At 37.4% G+C, this 16,985-nt stretch overlaps 1 protein-coding gene across 2 annotated transcripts in view; it reads right to left on the reverse strand.

Moving 5' to 3' along the window:
- The window catches only part of GHR (growth hormone receptor), a 117,178-nt gene that overhangs the window by 7,439 nt on the left and 92,754 nt on the right, over positions 1-16,985 (reverse strand). For both annotated transcript variants that reach the window (XM_014884261.2, XM_088156557.1), the window contains exons 4-7: positions 5,720-5,849; positions 4,512-4,672; positions 3,334-3,512; positions 977-1,148 (exon numbers count right to left, since the gene is read on the reverse strand). In XM_014884261.2, coding sequence (XP_014739747.1) covers positions 977-1,148; positions 3,334-3,512; positions 4,512-4,672; positions 5,720-5,849 — 642 coding nt within the window. The remainder of the gene's footprint in view (positions 1-976; positions 1,149-3,333; positions 3,513-4,511; positions 4,673-5,719; positions 5,850-16,985) is intronic.

Below are 16,985 nucleotides of genomic sequence, written 5' to 3' on the forward strand. Positions count from 1 at the left end.
CCTGAGAGTGATATACAAAAGAAGCAAAAATAAATTCTCAATCAAATCAGCTCCCTGCTGCTGTGTGAGGTGTGTAGATTTGTATCACCTTGGAGAATCTGAGTTGCAGTGACTGAAGGAAACTGGCTGTAGGATGGTCTTAGATTTTCCTAGTATTTTAATTTAATTAATCTGAAAACCTTGACCACTTAATGTGGATGAGATTAATAAAAAAATGCCACATGTACAGAACATCAGCTGTTCCTATAAATTAGAAATGAGAACTAATAATACGAAGAGCTAAAAAGGAGAATCTAGCAAGATTTTGAAAGATAAGAGTTACAGGTTGTTTTATGTAACACTTTCACTAAAACTCTGGAAAATGATGTGAAGCAGCTGGTTAAAATTATTCATTGAAGCCTTCATATTTTGAAGACTTAATTTAGTAGCTCACACTTCTTGAAAAGGCACTGTCTCATTCCTTCAATAGAAAAGATGTGATTCTCAACGGCTTCTTCTGTCTTCAACAGCACTTTAAAATGAGTACCAGTCATAAGCAAGAATGAGTAAAACACTCACTGCCCTTGACAGTATACCAGGATAATCGGAAAAGCATAGAATTCTGGGAAAAAAACTTAGCCAACACTATTACAAGAAATCACAGTTCTTTTCTTCCCAACTGAAGTGGTCATTTTAGATGATAAAGTATGAGATTTGATTCTGGTTTAGACTATAACAGTAGTTATTTCTGATTCTTAAAGCTATTTGTATTTTTAGTCTCTGATAATCTGTGAAACAGTCTTGCTGACTGACTTTGCTTCTGAGCTTGTATATGGAACTTGAACATTCTCAATCTCCCTAAATGATTCTCATGTAGAAGGCTGATTATGTATTCAACTATATAACCTGGTTAAACCACCCTCCACCCCATCACTGCAAAGACACAGCTCTTCTCTCTGAAAAGAATCACAGCTATATAAACACTTAGCTTATTTACCTTCTGTACAACGATCACATCCAATGCCTATTTGAGAAAATGATACATAGAGGATTTCACTGAACTCCCCAAATTTTTCAGAAGTTCGTTGTCTTGATCGGATCCGTATCTCATAATCTCTTGCTGTCTTCAGAGAGTACAGTGGAGCCACTGTTGAAAGCCTGGGTTTCAACTGTAAATACAGAAGGACTGTGATTTATTTGCTTGAGTTGTACTGGAAATTTTACACTGCTGCTTGACTGCAGAAGTAAAAGTTTGAAGGCATTTTTGCTACTGGGAATTTTAAGAATACCAAAAGAAGAGTTCAGAGAACATTCACACCATTTACTGTTGACTTAGTAGTCATCAGGCATTTCTATGATTCAGGGCACCAAAAGCAGAGAATCCAAGTTCTGTAGGTACAGTCAGTGAAGAAAAGCAGCTTCCTCTAGTTACAAGCCATAAGTAGGTGGTGTTAACATCTTTCACTAATCACTAACTGCCACAAAATGCTGTTAAAATAACAAGGGAGTTCTAAAACTACTGCAATCTCCACGACAGATTTAACAACTATAACCAAACATATTGTATGTTACAAGTGTTTTTATTTGGAGAACAATGTATAGGTCCCCAAAATCTTCAGCTGTATACAAAATGTGATAAGGGAGACTGTGTGAGTGCTAGCATCAGATTGTTGGTCTTTGAAACTTCAATATTAGCTGAAACATACTTAGATACTGCTGAATATCAAACTGTTTAGGAAATCACATTGGAGGTCTTAATAGGTGAAATTTCTGCCTTTTTCTATTTTACACCTCTAAGAATATGTATTTTAATTTCAGTAGCCCTACAAAAGCATGCAAAAATAAGGAAGAAGTGCTCAAAATAGAAATCCATGTGGCAGATATTATATTCTACTTTTACTGCAGAATCAAGTATGATACCAGAAAAAACCCATCATGGCTAGGACTTAAAATATTTGGAAAACAGCAGTCTTTGGGAATTTGAAGGAAGCTTCAACAATACAGTCCTATAATCTCTGTAGCTGCATAACCTAAACTCGAGACACTATTTGTTGGTAGGTATGATCTCTGGAGTTGTCGGATCCCTGGTCACTCCAGACTCCAATGTTCTTACAACCAAACAGTCAGATTTTGGAGGAGGCAGACTGCTTTTCTCTGCTAGTAGTTGAGCATAAGATTGTGGAGAACCATTGCTATACATCACCAATGTTTTGAACTTGTGAAGAGTATCCATTTGGGAAGCATTGGGAAGATATCCAATATATACCTATTTTACGCTATTAAGCCATAAAGAAATAGTTCACTGAAGTTTTATGGATAAGTTTACATGCATCCCAAATAATGGTGCCACTTGGAAAAAGCCAAGAAGACTGTATCAGAGCCTTTATGAAAGACTCCTGGATAGAGCAGAATGTATGGAGTTCAGCATGAAGTGTATAGATTATAGAAGTGTATAGCATTTGTCATGGATTAAATCAAGTAAAAGCCACATGAGGGAGAGATCAAAAAAAGTAACCAATAATTTGTCTCTGTCTCACCTGTTATGTCAGGGTAGATTTTATTCAGTTTAGAACATTTCTCAAAAAATAATTTCGGTCCTCTTATCATTGTAATTTACTGCTTTTAACACTTTAATAGTTTATCTTCTTTCAATTTAGAAGTTATTTCTTTTCAATTAGAAAATATATTGAAATATAATAAAGGCTATGCATGAAAAAGCAATCAATCATCCCAAGACATACAGAAAAACTACAAAACAAATCTCAGTAAGGGGGGATTTTGTACATATAACTAGTAAAAAATTAATTTACAGTACTTACTATTGTACTAAGCATTATGGTATATTTAAGCAGTCAAAGATTATCCTTTGTGTAAAAAACTAGTAATAACTAGACATGTGTAACTTGACAATGTATTACCAGACATTTCTGTCTTAATGTGCCTCAACACTCATTAGAGAAGACATTTGTAGCAAGGAATCTGAAAAGTGAAACTTTAGCATTGCTCCAATGCGTTAGATTTTGAAGTTTAAGAAAACAATAGATAAATATTTTATCCTTGATAAAAACTTGCGTATATCTGACTCTTCCTATACTTACTAACCTAACATAGTTAGTTTTTTATTTTTATTTTCTGAGTTTTTTATTATCCTGCCTGTCAACACATTATCTCGACACATAAAGTTACAGTGTTTGCTAGAAAATGTGAGAAAAAACATAGGCATATTTTTTAAGAATTAAGGCATTGTCTAATTAGCAAGTACAAATGTCTTTTTCATAGTGGCACAAGAGTATTAGAGATAGAACAAGCCTGCACTGCACTATGACTAAGGTATAATAAATATTTGTTTCATACCTCCTTCCATTTTGTCTCATTAACTTCTTTGTACTGCAACTCATACTCCAGAGTAATCCATCCCTTCCGAACATCTGCTGTTGGTGGTGGATCCCATCTTACCTGGATGTCCCCATGGATCCCAGTCTGACTAGTATTTAGCAGAGTCCAGTTAAGGTGGACAGGGGGATCAGGTAGTACTGTTTAAACAGAGTATTTGGAATAAAACAGCCAGTTTTTAATGTGAAATGACCTTCTCACTACACACTGACAAATTATTTCAGGACTCAAGAAGTATATTAATCATGTATTCTCTGATTAAAATCTAATATATTGGAAAAAAAAGTCATTGCAAGTTTGGTAACAAGAAGGCACCCCGCCAACTGGCAGTAGATATGTTCTTCACAAATCTCACCCAAGCAACTAATAAAGAAAATTAAGAATGTATGCCCTACCAAAGTGTATTTCTGAATAGCAGATTATAAAACACTAGATAGAAACAATTATCCATCAAAATTTAAATCTAGAGTTCTGAGAAGAAATAAAAACAGTAATTGGAGTAACACATAAAGACAAATATTTAGTAACTAATATAGAAATACACTGAAAAATTTTGGTATTCGAAAAAACTAGTCTAAATTTGCTCAGCTAAATAAAAGAGAGCATTGGGCATCCTAATCACATGTAGGAATAAATTATCTGGACATGCAGGTACACTACCACTCTGAATAAGCAATAACATCTATAAAGTCCCAGGCAGTCACAATTCATATTGCCACAAGTATAAATCCTAGCTTAGAAACACCAGACATCCTGTTTAGATTACAGTTGTTTGAGGAACAAAATAGTGTTTGGCTCCCAGAGTTTTGCAGAATCAAGGTTTTAATATCAACTTTGCTGTACAAGAAGATGCAGCATCTATTAGGAAGGACTCAAAGTAACAGCAAAGACAAGCTCATTTAAGCATGCACACATTTGAGAGACCACTCCTATATAGAAAAAGAAATCACATATTTGCTTTTAAGTTTTCTTCTAATCTAGGCAGTATTTTCTGGTGTGGATTACATTATGATGTTACAGAATCAAATCCCTTCCTATATATCATAGATTTTAGATACTAACTTTTCTGAGAGGCAATATTTAAATAAAGCCTAAGTAATAAAAAGCTTATAGAGGTAAGATACGTAATAGAAGCATACCTATTTCATCAACACTGAAACATTTTTTATCATATACTTCATTTTTACTGGCGAGCTGGACACAATATGGTGTCCACACAGAGGTGTAGGATGCGTTGAAATAACAGCTATTTTGTCCTGAAGTGATATAATCAGGGCATTCTTTCCAGTCTTCCTCATTACTAGAATGACAACAAAAATGCAGTATTTGTGAGAGAGAGATTTATAGACTTTATAAAGTACAAATTACAGATGTTACGAGACACAGAGCTGAGAAGCTGTAAAATTTATGAAGGATAAAACCGCGTCAATATTGATGGTGATTTACAATTAAACCAGTACTGAAGAAACTTCTATAACCGAGTTTAGGTACTCATGTACTCTTAGTAGCCTGGAAAACAGCTGAACATTAAGGTGCCTGCTAACCCAGACCATTTTATGATTCTGTTATTCTATGATCCTGTGATTTCTGAGATGTCTTAGAGGAACTAAGAAAGCCAGCCTTGCCATTAGGCTTAAGTCTGCTATGGAAATGTATCATTACCATCATCAAAAAGAGTCTCTAGATCAAAAAGATCAAAACCCTGTTCATTAAAGGGAACAGAAATTCACATACTCCTCCTCCTGTGAACAAAAGGCCTATTTCCTTAATAGCCATTACTGGTAATGTCTATGTCTTTTTTCAGGCTAATCATTGTAGCAACCTGAAATTTAAAAAAGCTTAAAGTGGAGCTGAATCATAATTGAACACGACTCAATTTAACATTATCCCAGTATCAGAGCAGCCTTTTCTCTGAACCTGTACATTCAGACTTTATTACAGCAATTGATCAATGGGGACTTCATGAAACTTTAATAAAAATTTAAAAGGAGCTGTATCCAACCTCCACATCTGCGCACTCAGTGTTGCAGGTTAGATAGATAAAGAATGAACTAAAGTTGCCTATTAAAAAATCCTTACCCAAGCCATATGGTGTTCAGTTTTATATTCTGCAACCTGGACTTAAATTTAGTTAGAACCTGTTCTTAATTATCTGCCAAATAATGCTCGTTGTTCCAAATTGCTTAATAATTACCAATAAATTCTGACATTGGAGAAAATGTACTTAAAACATGGTTTTACACTCTTAAAAAACAGTATGGCTCATATCACAACAAAAGACAGCAACAACCTAAAAAGCATAGCAAAATAAATTACTTCTCTCTTTTCCTGTCTCAGCTTTTATTACCTCTTCTTGTACAACAGCTGTAGTATTCTTGGAACAGTGAGGTTATAAAAATTTCCAGCAGTCCAAAAACATGAAAATGTCTCCATTTCAGGTGATCTGCATTTGCTGATTTGTGGCCGCTGCAAAAGGTCTGTAAGAAAAAAAAAGTAGGGGACAGAAGGATACACATTAAACAAATCCAAACCCCAGACTAACCTGCTGTTAAAAGGAAACTCAGCTCCTTTATTGAGTATTTAAATTTTCTTCCAATCCCTTATGTACAATGAGGCAGGATTTAAATTCCTGCATGCATACATGTAGATGACTATAAAAACTAAATTTGAAAGATGCACCAAACTCTCTTTTGCCCCGTGTAGAAGTGATAGTGTCACAGCGTGACAATGGCATAGGGATTTGCTAGCCCTACAGCTGAAACTGAATAGAACAGAGAAGTTTGTTTCAGATGGAAGGGACCTAAAACAATGATCCAGTCCAACTGCCTGACCACTTTAGGGCTAACCAAAGTTTAAAGCCTGTTATTCAGGGCACTGCTCAAATACCTCTTAAACACTGGCAGACTTGGGGCATCAACCACTTCTCTAGGACGCCTGTTGCAGAGTTTGATCACTTTAAGAAACTCATCCTAATGTCCAGTCCAAGCCCCCCCAGGTGTAGTTTTGAACCATTCCAATGTGTCCTGTCACTAGCCCTCTTACCAGCTTTGTTTCCCTCCTCGAGATGCAATCAAATCTTAAACTGCAGGGCCCAGCACAGAGGGAGATGGCACCAAGGCTGAGCACAGTGGGCTCTTTGCCTTTGGACCAGCTGGCTGTCCCCAGCTTGGTTGGTCCAGCACAGATACATCTGAATTAACACTTCAGTTGCTTTAAAGAAGGTGTGGTACTGCAGAGCTTCTACCAGGCTCACCACACTTAGCCCATACCCAGCTGAGGCATTTCACAATTCCTGCCCATGACAGAGGCTACCTTGAGCCGAGCTCAGGTTTGTGTGCACAACGCTGTGTGGATACAGCCTTGTTCTCAGGGAATAAGGGGACTTGTAGGCATGGGCATGTTATGCCACATGCCACTTCCATATCCATAATTTCTAATCTTTGTCAAAACCAAAACGATGAAAAGGTCATAAAATGACTGCTACAGTAAGTCAGCCACATCACCCGTGTGAGAAATATAAAAACAAAACTTGCAGGTATGGTTCACTGCTTCCAAAGTGAAACCTTAATTTTTTCCTGATTTTCTAATTGCCAGCGTTCCCTATTTGGTCTGGAAAGCTTTCAGACGAAGATCAAATGCAGACGGAGGTGTCTACCTCTCTTCACAGACTACCTAGGAAATATGATCATTTATTTAAGAAAATGTCTCCAAAATGCACTTAAGATGTAGATGATAGTCTAGGTATTTATGAGTGCTGAAATGATCCCTGAAAAGGGAAGAGTATGATGCTATGAGACCCTGCAAGCAAAGTTCTTTGCAAATGTTTTGGCAGTATCACAGCTGTGAATATCAGAATTGAAATGTATTAATGTCAGGGTGGTGAAACCCTGGAACAGATTGCCCAGAGAGGTGGTGGGTGCCCACCCAGGAAACATCCAAGACTTGGACAGGTCTCTGAGCATCCTGGTCTAATTGAAGACATCCTGGGTGATTGCAGGAGGGTTGGACTAGAGGATCTTTACAGATCCCTTCCAACCCAAACCATTCTGGGTTTCTTTGATAATACTTCATACAAGATATTTACCTTCAAAGTCAGAAAAAGATACAGTCATCCACGAGCACTATGTACTTCCTGCTACTCAAGAGGATATTGTGGCCTTCATGAACACTGACTCCTTTATTTATAGCTCAGACAGACACAGCCACTCCACGCCTGAGCAATCTGTATTTCTTGGCCTCAATGGTTTTAATTGTGTACTTTATATTACACACTGCCAAGCATCTGCATCAGGCAGTAACTAACACTATGTATTATGTATCATAATACTCGAGTATTATGAATTTCTGTTTTGCTCATCCCATAAAATTGTCTGATTTTACACTCTGGACAATGACAAGGCCTGAGCATATGTCTGTAAATAGATTTCACAAGCTGGTTAGATTAAACCTCTCTGCCCTCCCCTTCCTCCCCAAAGCAACAAGAATTCATCTTGCCACCCTAAAATAACTGAAGTTTGATTGGAAAGATTTCAAAAAGCTGTTTTTTTTCTTAGCAATCATGTTATATTTCACTTAACTTTGTATGAGTTTCAGTTTAAAACTGAAACAAAATTTGAAATTAACTGTTGCAGCAAATGGAAAAAAATTTGCACTGTTCTTTTTTCAGAAAATATTTAAACAGAACATTTTTACGATTGTGTCTGATTTTTTGATACGGTATTCAGTGTTTGACAGCTATGGCAAAACTCCAAAATGCTTCTGGGATTTACCTTGATTTGAGCTTTTACAGAGTTTTGTATCATTTGTCAAACAATTTTCATATAGTAAATGCCTTTGTCAGAAACAGCAAATGATCACAAAGCCGCAAAGCATTGTAACATAAATCCAAAATAAAATAGGATAAAAGATTCAAGAACAGTATTATAACTTTTTAGAAGTGTGAGTGTTCCAGCTTTCAAATTTGAATTTTCTTGTTTAATTGAAAATCATATTATTATATAAAAGCAAAACAAAGAAAAATAACTGTTTAAAAACAGAACAAGTAAAATGAATTAAATTTTCTGCCTTTACTTCAAAGATATGAATACAATTGCCTCAATTGCATAATATCTATGATGAAGAAGACACGTGTCTCTCCCTTCTTCTATAAACAGATAGTGTGCAAGGAAGTACATGCTATAGCTTTTCCTGTTTCTGTCCTCAGATACATGAAAATATAGGTTTTTTTACTGCAACACCTTAAGAATTTGAGAAAGTTATACATTGGAAAACTCTCCTAACGTAGAATATTTCTGTTGATGTATTTATAACTGTATTTATAGCTACAGCATACAGTATTTAAAGATTATGTTATCTTCTGTAGGGCTAAATAAAGTCATACTGTCACTTTTTAACATGATGAAATGAACTGAATCGAATCGAGCCACTTAGATTTTGAGAGGTCCAGCAGAATCTCAGATATAAGCTCTACAATGTTTTTATAATCAGTTCTCTGGAATTTACCAGCTTTGTGCACACTTTCAGATGTACAAACTCTTTTAGGAAAACAGATTGTAACACAACCAGAATGGCATCATTTACAATGGAGAGGATTAGCAATGCAGAATACAAATTCAGACTTGCTCTCTTACATCCTAACTTCAGAGGAATGTATCCCCAAGTCTCTATTTTCCACTTCATCATGACAGGACTATTAATTATTTAGCTAACAGATGTTCCTTCAACAGACACAATAATTTTTGAAAAGGGAGCATTTTTGTTTGAGATTCAGTATTCCTAGTTAAGCAATTTATATGGACACATATATTTTTACTTTGTAACTATTTGAAAGAAATACTATCTTATGATAAACATTTCCAGTTTCTGTGTCAAGTTTCCAGCTTTCAAAACCGCAGATTTTGTGACTGGCTGAAGAAAACTTTAACATATTGACTTGTGTAAGGCTTGGCATTCCTGGGGCAGAGCTCATGAATTCCTTGTTTCCCAAACAAGCCAATTATCAGCATTTTGCAGGACCCGGTGTAAGCTCCCTCTGAACAAACTGTCCCAGAAAGTGATAACTGTAAGCAATAGCTCAGCTGAATGCATTTAGGCATAAAGGCAGCAGGGTGCTGAAAGTAAAGGCTGTCAACCGAGATTTTAGACTAGAAGAGCAAAACAAAGGACAGCAAAATGAAGCATGGATGCACACTTGCTCGTTTCCTATCTAATCCAGTAAGTTCCAGTCAAACTGTCATCAATAAAACTACTTGCTTTACTCAAGATAATGGCTTGACCAAATATGCCATTTCAACAGGAAAAAAACGTACAAAAAAGTGTCAGAAGGATAATTCTTTTAGAAATTTGATTTCCTTTCCTCTTTCTTTTTCTTCCCCCTTCCCCTCCTTCCTTAAAAGTCCCTCTAATAGAATATAACTTTAAAAGGAGCTGGAAGCATGGAAGAGTAAAGAACTGAAATATGTAACTGGGGTGTAGCAAAACAGTTTAACATCACCTTGGAGAAAGTCCTACTGCCACCAGACCTCTAGTACTTCTGCAGGGACAACAGTGGAGGAGTACACAAATTGTAGAAACGTCCCACTAACTAGTGTGGGACTAGTTTGGTAGGTGAAATAATAATGAGCATGACTGATTGATAAAAATCAAGCTAACTAAACAGAAAATGATAAAAGGGGCTATACTTTTATTGAACAAAAGGAGGTGTTTCTGGTTGTGAATTTTAGAAGGTTCATGTAGAATTATCTGTTATCAGAACTTCCTGTACCAGTCAAGCCTACAGCAAAGTTAAACTCACAGAACATGTCCCAATATGCAAATCAGTGATGAAACCTTATGCAACTGCACATCTCTTCATATAATCCACTCTCAAAGCACATACAATATGCCACTGCTAGAGTGCAATAGAGAAACGTGGAAATGGCAATACAAAGAAGGGAATTCATTACATTTAACACTGAAAACAGCTATGAAGAGCTGGAGTGCTATTTCCTGTAGCTCAAATTTCTACATTGGCAGTAAATGCTCTGTCAATTAGGTCCTGCTCCTGAATCCACCAAGCTCATCAAAGGCTGGGTCATTTAATAAAAGCCAGTTGATTTCTAGGCTACCAGCAAATTCTAATTTGTTTAAATTGGGCAGAAAAATGAATCACATTTGGTGTCAGTGGATGATATGTTAAATAGGTACAATCTAGTGCTGATAAATTGTCAGACATCCTATACAGAGAGTGGGAGATGCAGTACAGGGAGACAACAATCAGGTCACTTCTTCATCACACTGCTTGCTAATCTGATCCAGTTTTTGCCCTAAGTAAAACTTACCTAAACCTTCCAGGATTAAGTTCTGGAACAATTTTTTGTGGAAAAGAATAAAATTTATTTCATACCAGTGTAAAATCAGACCCCTTTGTACAAAATACTTGACAGAAACTAAGCAAAGCTTAGTAACTCTGAAAATGCTGTATCACAGTGAAAACAGAATGGAAATGCTGTGTAAGAGAATATTATGCCCATGGAGTAAGTTTAAATATTTTAATAGTTCATGATAAATTCAGATGTTTTGCTTAGAAGCATGAAAGTGGGATGTTTACCTCTTCACTGAAGATTAATTTGGTGACTGCTACCTCAAAATACATTATGTAGGCATCCCTGCAAAACAGGTAACTATTCTGGCTGTTCTTTCAGAAAAAAACTTCCATTTTCAGTCAAGTCAAGAAACTGATGTAGTTAAAAGCATAAAAACGTGGAGAAGCTGAGCTTATTTGACAGCACAGAAGTCCAACAGCTGTGCTGGTTTCCCACACTTTATATGCTATTAAGTATCCACAGAACAGAAAAAAAAGTGGCTCATGCATGTGGTCCGTAAGGGCAGTACACACAAACTACGTAAATAAAGCTCAGGATTGAGGGGGAAAAACAATCACACTGCATTACTGGGTGACTACCCAAGACAGTACAGGGAGGAGAGAGGATGTGCACATGTGCCATGTACCAAGTAACATGGAACACGGCATATGCTGTCCAAATCATGTCCTCCCATGGACAGTGGTGGAATCAAGCGATTTCTGTTTCAGGTAAGCCCTATCTACTGGCCTGCCTTCATACATAACAAATAAAGAGAAGCAAAGCCAAAGGCCATGGTATTTGTAAATGAAAGGCAGTTAATGTAACAAACCCATTTCCGATTCTCACTTAATTGCTCACATAGCTGTAACTTAAATTGAAAAGAACTTTTCAAGAAATTATGTATATAATAATGTGCAATGCTTTTGTCTGTTACAGCCATTGCTGAAGATGTTCAGTATTGACTAGCATTATGTGGTAGGGCATATGAGGAAATCTGGAAGCACAAATGAGGTCCTGTGGGCAAACAGAATGTGCAATTACCAAACACCACAAAAGGTCTCCCATGCCCTTCTCAGTGCAAACAAAATTTTCAGTACTGATACAAATTTTAAATATCCTTCTTTGTCCTGCATATGTACCAGCAATTTCAAGTCTGAAACCCAGTTCAGAGTTAACATCTGGCTAAAACCAAATGCATTGCTCCCCACCATGCAGTGATGAGGGGTTATCCTTGCTGAGATACGGCCCCTCCAAAACTATCAGATATTGGTGCTCAGAACCAGCACCAGAAAGACAAGCATTCCAGAAAGAGAAGGTAAAGTTCAACTTGGCATTCCCGATCCAGGCTGCAACACCCTCCCAAACTCTAAGAGGAAAGTATTCAGAGTACATGGGAAGTAAGACTGTCAGGTATGAACCCAAGTTTAAGAAATGCAACTTGACAAAACTTAATGAAAAGTCACTCCAGGGCACATCTTCATGTTCCTGACTAAATGTTGCAACTCACTTCCCTTTTTTTAACATTAGCTCCCTTCCTATGAACAAGAAGCTGTGTGGAATGGGGCACTTTGTACTGCAGTGGCTACTGGCATTGAGTAAAGGTAGCCAGGTCTTGGTATGAGCAGGGGAGAAGGGGGGACCAAGCCTTGAGTCCCAGAACCTAGCTGGGACATGGAGCCCACGGCGGGCAGGTTACTGTGGGGCACACCTTGCAAGACTTGGCAGCAGTAAATGTGCAGTGGTGTTAGGAAAGCAAACAGCACAAGTGCCAGCCTGAGAACAATAGAGAGAGTGTGTTAATGAAGGGAAAGCTACAGCACAGCTAACCTGCAGCAGGAGCAGACAGATAGAGTCAAAACAGGGAGAAAAAGAAAAAAGAGGACAAAGACACAGGTGAAAAGAAGAATGAGAAAATTACATGTTTGAAAGAAAAGCACAAGAGGGCATAAGTGGTTACGACAGGAAGGCAGGGAAGGGCAGCAAAAGACTTGAGGTAAGGCAGAACAAGCATAATATTGACAAACTCCAAATGAAATGTGAGCTGATGTGAGCCTGCAGTCACTGTTACTTAGTTCAAACAGTGAAGACAACTTCTGGGTCTGGCACATGCACACCCTGATAGTGTAGAGCAGAAACAGCACGTACCTGAGATCATGCAAGAGAGATACTAAGGGAACAGACTGGAGGAGAAAGCAGGTGGCTGCAAGGGCAGTGTGAAAAGAGATAAGCAAGCACTAATGCAGCAAACCTGTTTAAGGACAACTGCAGAATAATGACAGCACAGCAGAAAGACTGAGGTCTTCCTCACAAATCTAACAAGTGTCAAACATCAGGTCTAATTATAATCAGTGCTCCATGAAAGCAGGGCCATGAGTTTGCCAGGTTTCATTCACAGCCAAGATGCAGCTGTGTATTAACAGTGATATTATATCCCAAATTCTATGGGTAAGATGACAATGACGCTATGTCCCAAACATCATGAAAACAGTGCTGGTTTTGCAGAAACGTGTCCTGATGTTTCTTATTGTTTATTTCCCATCTATAACCTTTTTACATTTGAAAGGAGTAACTCACAGAAATACTGGCCCTCAACCTGGCCTTATTCTTGACATCCAGTCCTTTTAGTTCACACTGCTTTTAGGAGACCAGAGTCAATCCCTAAATTCTTGGACTTTCCACTGTTAAACTTTAAAGTTATTTCTGACTTCTGCAGATTTTAACCATTCTTCAAAACAACGTCTGCCTGTTATATTTGCAGTATCTCTTTCATATATGACAGAAAAATCGTACCTCATACTCTACAGAGATTTTCAACACTCTCCACTGGAAATAGAAAAAATTCAAGTTCTATCCACAGAAAACTATCTGAACATCTTTGAAGGGCTTTCCAAAAAGGGACCAACAATTGTTGTTCAGTCCAGAGGGAAGTTCCCTGTAACAGTCACCATACAGCAATTTAAAACCTATGGAGATAAAAACGATATGGAGGCTAGGTTGCTAGGAGGGCCATTTGTTACCTCCACCTGGAGTGAAACTCCACAGGATTTTACTGAGCCATTCCCTGACAAGTGCTACTACAAAAACCATCCTAAGCAAGCAAGGCCACAGGCACTCAAAAGAAGCTGAGTCCTCAAAGCAATCCAAGGATTCCTGTGGAAGTGATGATTGAAAACTTTTTGAAGACCACAAGTCCTAGTGATTCCTCACAGTTCTTCATCATGACAAGCACTCAATTTCATCTTTGGACAGACTGTGAAGTATACAGGGACTTATATGGTATTTTCACTCTTTTTGCACCTTTAGACCGTAACTCTTTCTTTTGCATCCCAAAGAAAAATGAATTGAGTATTTGAGAATATTCTGTCATGCCATATTTCTCCTGTACTTTTTAAAGTATCTGTTTTATTACTGAAGCCAGGATGCTTACTCATCCCATAATTCAGAGCTTTATTATTGCAGTGAATCATTAACTATGAGTTTCCAACTTCAAAGTGAAATATAAAAATCAAACCCAAGAAGAACAAAAGTATTGTTTTCTCCTCTTTCTATCCTCAAACTTAACAAGAACATGAGTCTTTGCACTTCTGCAGTGCTTTTGTAAGAGCATTCTTTTTAGTAGGTTTCAAAAGGAAAATCACTGTGACAACAGTTTTGTCTCCTCTTAAGCAAAGTTCTAGTAGTCCTACTAGGATTGTCCGTTTAATAGTATTTATAAAGCAGCAATCTCCACTCCTAATGGTCAGAAATGAAGTCAATATTGTGATAGAGCATTTTAAAGTCCTGCTAATTTACAAACAAGTTTTATTTGAAAAACCCCAACCAACAAATCAGAGTACCAAGCAGTTCTCACAGCCATGACTTGACATATGTGCTTTGGATCCTATCTGGATTCCTGCACATGAAAGGAAATGTATGTGACACGGTTGTAAATTACAAACAGGGAGTATCTGAAGTTCTTCCCAAAATGGGAAAGTTGCTAAGCTGGATGCATGTTGACTTATCTGAAATTCAGGATGATGTAAATACCAAACAAGAGAAGAGATCATGTCAATGATATTAGACTGATGGAATTAAAACAACAGCGGAAAACCACACCCCCACCCTCAGAAGTATTGGCAATTTAGCACTAGGATGGACAAAACACCAGAGAACACACAAACGGGGGACACTCATGACTCAGAAGTGAGTTGGACTTAACGCAATAATACATATTTCCCTTCAGCTTTTATTTTTGCCATCTGGCTGTGGACCTAAGAGATCTTCTGATCATCTCTATGGAACTAGGGGACCAGAATTAAGTCTCCAGACAAATCCTTATTTTACTACTGCAGAGGAGATTTGGACAAAACAGTCATATTCAAAATCACAGTGGACAGATTTATAGAGGAAATATTATATTTTTTTTGACAGACTGCCAAAAGCGATTTATTTACATTATGTATCCTCTGCTGAACTTGACTTTCTCTGGCACCTGTTTTGTCTTTCTAAGAATCCAGTGCTGCCAGCCCTGAGCTTCAGAGCTTACACAGGGAAGGCTCACAGGCAGAATACTTGAAGTACTTTACAGTACTTGAAATAAAGGCTCCTGAGATATTAAAGTTTGATGGCAATTAAAGAATGAGCCTTTCCCATCTGGCTTGTTTCCCATCTTCCTCCAACGAAATTTCATAAACTAGCCTTTTCAAATGACTACAGGAGGTGTTGAGAGGGAAGATGTGTTTTTTTTTTAAATTTGAAAATACAGACATTTCCTGACAGGAAAAAACCAAGCCCAAACATTCAAGTTTACTAAAGACCAACCTAGGTCTCTTGAATTACTGTAGTCTTTAGCATGCCTAAGATAAAAGCAGATGAAAGCAGAGACTTATAACAATACTACGCCTAGGAGGGGTTCATTCCCCAGAATGCCATTTGTGCAGAAGGAATACAGTTGCCATGCTTTATTTAGATTACCAAAAGATTAATAGGCTCTATCAATAAGGGAAGATCTAATAAGCCTTTAAAACAATCAAAGAAATAGAGTTCAGTCAGGAAACAGTCTTACATAGCATTTACAGTAACATACTGCCTTCTCCTCTAGGAGCTCTCCAATATGCAGTTCAAATCAGGAGATTATGAATATGTTATATGTAATACATGAATAGTTTTGCAATTGCCCTCATTCAAGTTATCATTTAAAAATTACACATCATCTCCCCAAAATTACTGCTTTTTGCAGGGGAGAAACAGGAGCAACTGAGAGTTTTGCTTTATGAGCCTCAACTGAGTTCAGATGGTTCAAAGGAAGAACAGTTGCTAAATCCAAAATGATTACTCAGAAAATCCTGCCATCAAAATTTGTTTCAATGTGTCAGACACACATTAAAGACACACTAAATCCCAGTCAGTTAGAAAGCTTTATTTGCAATCAGTTTTCTAAATGCAGGTGGTTAGCCGCGGATATATGTGCTATGCACTGACACTAGGTATTACAATGAGATACACCTTGTCTGCTTTAGGGACCCTGGAATTTTGGAAACCCCGAAGGCAGGTACTGCAGAACTTGTCTCCTACAGTAACCATGTGTAACTTCGCTTCTTGCCCAACTTTCCTTGCTCTCTTGAGATGTCTCTCAGTATCCACTGCAACTTTGCAAATGTCAACAAAAACACCATTAAAGCCAGAAGTTGTGATTTTGCTCCAGTGCCTCAGTAATAGCAAACTGATCTTAAAAAAAGTCACAGACCACTCATGTGTGCATTTAGCCAGATTTTCCTGACTAGAGACAGGAAAACTGTGATGTGATGATTGCATTTACACCCCTGCACAGTAAGAGTTTGTTCCTCAGACAGGTCTAAACAATAATGTTATAATCACACCATCTCCTCATCAACAACTGCAAGCTGTAATTATATAAAATTTTTGGCACACTGTGGAACGGGAGATTAACTGATTAATTCACTCCCTCTTCAGGTGAGCAGAAAAACATGATGAGTTCAAGAGGGTTAGACTTGTATTTAAAACAATGAATACATAAAACTGTGAGGATGAGTCATGTGAGATTCTCCCTGAGTGATGATACCAACTTTTACTTCAGCAAATTGTTCTGTGTCAGTGAAAAACTCCTCTCTAGTTAGTGCTGGTTGTACTATTGTATGAATCAATATCAGCAGGTAAAATGGAGTTACACAAGTCTAAGAGACAAAAACAAAATCCAGTTTAGTTTTGGGTAGAAAGTTACTCTTTAATTTCCTACTACAATTAATGTTGGCAGCCTTGTTTCACATCCCA

The sequence above is a fragment of the Sturnus vulgaris genome, chromosome Z (assembly GCF_052056855.1).
Source record: "Sturnus vulgaris isolate bStuVul1 chromosome Z, bStuVul1.hap1, whole genome shotgun sequence".
Lineage (NCBI taxonomy): Eukaryota > Metazoa > Chordata > Aves > Passeriformes > Sturnidae > Sturnus > Sturnus vulgaris.